Genomic DNA, 5580 nt, shown 5'->3' with positions numbered 1-5580 from the left:
GTTAATTTCAGACAAAGAATTAGTTTTCTATAAAAAAGACTGAATTTGGAAAAAAAAATTTTTTCACATAGTAGCTTAACTTTGAACCAAGTGGTTAAAAGCAAAAATAAGAATTCTCAACCACAAACTATCTTCAACCAAAAACAAAATAATTTTTTTCTTAAAGTATTTCAAGTTTAAACACATTTAAATAATTTGGTTCTTAATTGTTTTTGTCTACTGATTTAAGATAAAAAAATTTCAAATATTTATTTTTAGTTCTAAATTGTGAAAAAAAATTATCTCAAGCTCCGCTGGGATCTGAACCCAGGCCTTTCAGATTACCGGTCTGATGTTCTTACCCACTAAGCTACGAAGAGGAAGCCCAATTTCTTCATAATCTTTGCACGTTGTATTTCGACGTAATTCTTTGTAATGGAAAGATTAATTTTTCAAACCTTCGAATGTTTTTTTTTACCAGAAAAAATGGACTAAGTAACTTGATGTTAACTGATTATGTCTACTATTTTAAAATTAATATTCTTTAAGATGAATTTTCATGAGGTTATAAAGAAATTAAGCTCGGGTTTTCGTAACCTAGTGGGGAAGAGCATCAGACCGGCATTTGAATAGACCTGGGTTCGGATCCCAGTGGAGCTTGAGAGGCAATTTTTCAGAATTTATAAATGAAAATCAATATTGAAAAAATATTCAATTTAGACCAGTGGATAAAAAAATGAGAATCAAATTATTGAATCTATTTTATCTTGTAAAAAACATTACATAAAAAAATATTTAAACCGAGCAGTGGACTTTTAAACCAAAAAGGATGAATCCTTAAGAAAATATGTGATAGTTGGTATTTCGATTCTGAAAGATTATAATTTATTTGAAAAAAAACAGATTAATTTCCAGCCAAGCAGTTGCATTTTTAATCAAAAAAAGGTTAAATGTTTAACTAAGAAGATTGCTTTTCTACCAAAATAATACAAACGTTGCACAAAATATTCAAACTTTTAACCAAATAGTTTAATTATTAACACAAAAAATCTTTAAAAACATAACAAAGTAGTTCATCTTTTAAACCAATTAGTTGAAATTTTTTCTGAAAAAAATTATTTTTAAACAAAACAGTTGTCTTTTCAATAAATTAATAAAATTGTCAACTAAATATTAGAATTTTGTAACCAATCAAAGTTGGATTTTCTTATTATAATTAGAAAAAGAGTAAAATAAAGGAAAGACTGTAAAATCTGAAATTGATCTTAAAACTTATTAAGTAATTATACAATGGTATCTTTGTAGTTATGTTTTTAAAAAATTAAAAAATTAGTGTAAAATTATCATCAGAAAACGTACTAAGTGTTATCTAAGTTCATGATGCCATTGCAATCACGAATTAAAATTGAAACCTCAGCTGAAATAACGTTGTGTCAACACATATTTTATATCCATGGAGTTCAATGTATATAAGTTTTTCTTTTAACTGTCTCTTAATTTCGCGGAAGCGCGGTAATCGAAAATTCGACAATTGAATTGAGAAAGAAATGTCAAAATAGTGAAGGTTATATACTTCGAAAATGTACCTTTCTATAATTCTAACATTAAAGTTTTAAGCAAAGGTAAAAAAAGAAATTTAAATTTATTAGAATGACACGAAGGTATAAATAAAAGGGCTGCAGAGGATGGAGTAAAACGTCCAGAATCGGTAATAGCAAATATAATATTCAAAAATAATAAAATAAATAAATGATTGATAAATGATTATCAGAAATTGTACTAAAAAATACTGTTTAAATTATTTTTAGAATAAAATAAAAATAAAACTTTGAATTAAAATTACACAAATCATTAAGTGTTTTTATTTTCTTTCTTTTTAAAAAAAGGCGAGAAATTATATTTGTATTTTTTACAATATGTGCAGGACCAAATTTGTAAATATTCTAAACTAATTTAAATTAAACTTTTATCAATTGAAATTTGCCGAATTCAATTTTGAAATTTTCGATCGCAGCGCTTCCACGGAATAGAGAAACAGTTAAAAGAAAAACTCATATAAATACAAGTCCATGGAAACAAAATATGTGTTGATACGTTATTTCAGCCGAGGCTTCAATTATTTCAGCATATTTGATTTTTTATCAAAAAACTTCAAATAAATATTCAAATAATTCATATATTTGAACTCAGATATAACTTCAATAATGATGCATAATTATTAATTATTATATATTGTTACATCATTAATTTTTCGTTCGCAAAGTACAAGATTTTGCACATGCGCCATTTTTAGGAAATTAAAGTGAAAAATTAATGTTTTTAAAAATTTTTATTGTTCACGCTTGACGATCGTTTATACAGTTTATTTATAGAATGAAAAAATAACACTAAATGAGACATTTTCTTTTGATATTTTCCACGATAAATTAAAAAATTAAAAGGAAAGTAATTTGTGAAATATTGAATAAAAAATTTAGATGAACTTTTTACGGACAAAATCTCGAAATTCTTTATTTAAATACCTATGCTTTGAAAATCTATAATTTCGTTTCTAATATTAAATATTAACATTCGTCCTAATATTTAATAAAATTGTTTAATTCATTCAAACCAACATATGTCTTACATAGCCCTATAACTTTATTAAATTAAAATCGAATTACCACTTATAGATTCTGATGTTCCTAACCTTTTTCTAACGCCTATTATAAAAACAAAGTAATATATTCATAGTGCCGTTCGTATGAGTAACCGCAACTTTAAGTGAGAAAGCCTCAGTTTTGTTTTGCTTGTCGCAATGAACAGTTCGTCAGTCTTATAAAAATGTCCGTGATTTTGCATTTGTTTATCGCTATTTTAAGTCTTATTGTATTATTGCTCTTTGACTACGTGAGAAAAATTCAATTTTATAAACATGCTGCCAAAATTCCTGGGCCGAAGGCGTTACCTATTGTGGGAAATGCTCTTCGTTTTATTGGAAAGGATTCATCTGGTAAATAAAAAAAATATATGAATTTTAAATTTGCTATGTTCAACTAAACTGTAATTATTAAAGAATCGTGGGTTTCTTTAACAAAAATATTTTTAGAGTTTGATAAGGTGTCCTGCTTTTAAAACACTATCGCAATTCGATAAAAATACCATAACCCAGAGGTACAAATAAGAAAAATATTTTCCTTCATTTTGCTTCTGGAATGTCTTGAAACTATTTTGAAACCAAAAAAATCTTTGCGCGGGCAATTAAAAATATTCCATTTTAGTTTAAAAAATAGAAATCCTCGTGTAGAAATATCCCTAATTGTCCCTAATAAAAGTCGGGCGCTAGTCGGGCGCTGGTCGGAGAACATTTTTAGACAAGGTCCCTAGTCGGGACCTGCTCGGGGACTAGTTGCGTTACTTCATAAAAAAATAATCCTCCGTTTAGACTATTTTTATGTCAAAATTCCTAGGCGGGTTCTAGCCTGGCTGTGTTCCGGCTATTCTTGTTATGAAGTTTTTGACAGAGTGTTATATATAAAGAGTTATTCTGTACTAAACCGCAATTATTTACTTGTTTTCAATTATTAAAAAAACATTTGATAAACATTTTCAAAAAACTTAAACTTGTAATTTTTCGTTTTTATAAGGGAAACAGTATTAGATAAAATGCGGCTTACATGTTTGAAAAGAAAAGTTAAACACAAATATATAATAAAATCTTGTTGAATATATTTTTATTATACATTTTTATTATCAATTCGAAGAGACTTAAAGGCTGTCTTTTTTGGACTTTAAATTCTCCGCTCCATTTACTACTAATCTTTTCCGCCGCGAGCGGTATTGTCAATATTTTCTAACCTTAATTTCAATCTCACTCAGCCCAAAAAAAAATAATATTGAAATGGCGGGGGAACAATCACGAAGTAGCATGAGGAGACTCCACTCCCGGAATTTCGGATTTAGTTAGTTTCTATCGCTCGTAGCGCCTCTGGCGGAAAAATGCGAAACCGAGAACTTTTTCAAAATTCTCTGCTTTTTCTTTGACTAGTTTTTCATTTTAAATAATTAACATTCAAACAATTAAAACAAAAAAAAGTATTTTCTAACCAAAAAACGAATTATCAACAAATAAAGATTTCTCAATCAAGAAAAAAATTTTATCTAAATTGTTTAATCTTTAAGCAAAAAGACGAATTTTCTCTACAATAATTGAATTTTCAAAAAAAAATATGACTTTAACGAAAAAATTAATTTTTCACGAAACTGATGCATTTTTACCCAACAAAAATGAAATTTCAAACCAAAAATTTTTTTCCAAAAAAGGCGAATTTTCAACTAAAAAATGTCAATCTTAAGAAAACGGAAAAGTTACATTTTCCGTTAAAAAATTAATTGTAAAAAAATTTTTAATTAAAATTTAATTTATGGGTTAAATATAATTTTTCTTGTCAAAATTGATGAATTCTCTACCAAATAGTTGCATTTTTATCAAAAAAGATGAAATTTCTCTTAAAGCAGCAGAATGTTTAATTACAAAAGAAGTTGAGGTTTCATCCAAAAAAGACTACAGTTGACTCTGAAAGATCAAAAATTACATTATTTTTAACAACAAAAATAATTTTCGACGCAAAAAATAAAATTTTTAATAAAAAAGGCGAATTTAGAATTTAGACAAAAATACAAAAAATATTAATATTATTTAAATTTTCAACCACGAAAAAATTGGTCCGCTTCAAAAACATGAATGAATGCTATGGCCAGAGATAAACTGAGAGGGAGTTCATTATTAGGCAACAATAATAGTGTACTCTATCGACTCTGCAGGCCATTTCTGGAACCAGCATCTAACCGTTCCCCACCCTACGTATTTATGGATTCTCACGCACACAGACGCAACTCGTTGAGCCACATGTCCAATGTCGATCTTGTCGAAAAGAAACAGATAAGAGGGGCCGGGTCCGTTTCGTATTTTGTCGGGCCGGGTCCGGCGTAGTGTCTTTTGATTTGATTGTTATAAAACAATGTAATCGCATTCCAAGAGGGTCAAGGCAAATAAAATTCAAAAGTGTTATTACAATTGCAGAAAAGAAAGTGCGAATTGTGCTCAAATGCGGTAAAACTGCTCACAATTTTGACAGTTTGCAGGTTATGTTGTTATTTTCTTTCCGACCTGCCGATATTTACTCTGCTAAATATTTATGGTTTACAGGTCTTTAGTGTTTGATGACACTATAAGACAGGCCCACAAAAAAAAACAAAAGTGTCTGTGCAATTGACCAGACCTATATATTCTAAAGTATTTTTCGACGCTGAATCCGAACTTGCAATAAAAGAGTAGGGTCCAGCTATTTTTTTATGGGGTTTTGATTGAAAAACCTCATTTTTTACGGTTTTTTCATGGTTTTTTTTTAAATAAAAAAAAAAATAAAGAAAATTTTTATTTTTTTGACTTCAGAATCGAATTCTACGGGAAAAAATACATCGAAAACCATGTTTCGATTTTTTTTTTACAAAAATTTTAGAAAGAGGTCAAAAGCGTGTCAGAAATCCTTTACGCCGGTCATTTGTCGAGAAACGCGTGCGTAAGCGTAAAACACTTTAAAACTTTATTTAAAATATTTT

General features: G+C 28.2%; 1 protein-coding gene across 3 annotated transcripts in view; it reads left to right on the top strand.

Moving 5' to 3' along the window:
• The first annotated feature begins 2779 nt into the window (after window positions 1-2779).
• Window positions 2780-5580, top strand: part of LOC117180164 (cytochrome P450 4C1-like) — a 23911-nt gene continuing 21110 nt past the window's right edge. For all 3 annotated transcript variants that reach the window (XM_033372516.1, XM_033372515.1, XM_033372513.1), the window contains exon 1: window positions 2780-2971. In XM_033372516.1, the coding sequence (XP_033228407.1) occupies window positions 2803-2971 (169 nt within the window). In that variant the 5' untranslated portion in view covers window positions 2780-2802. The remainder of the gene's footprint in view (window positions 2972-5580) is intronic.

The sequence above is a fragment of the Belonocnema kinseyi genome, chromosome 9 (genome assembly GCF_010883055.1).
Source record: "Belonocnema kinseyi isolate 2016_QV_RU_SX_M_011 chromosome 9, B_treatae_v1, whole genome shotgun sequence".
NCBI lineage: Eukaryota > Metazoa > Arthropoda > Insecta > Hymenoptera > Cynipidae > Belonocnema > Belonocnema kinseyi.
The sequence above is the reverse complement of the archived record's forward strand: the minus strand, read 5'-3'. Positions and strand labels throughout refer to the sequence as shown.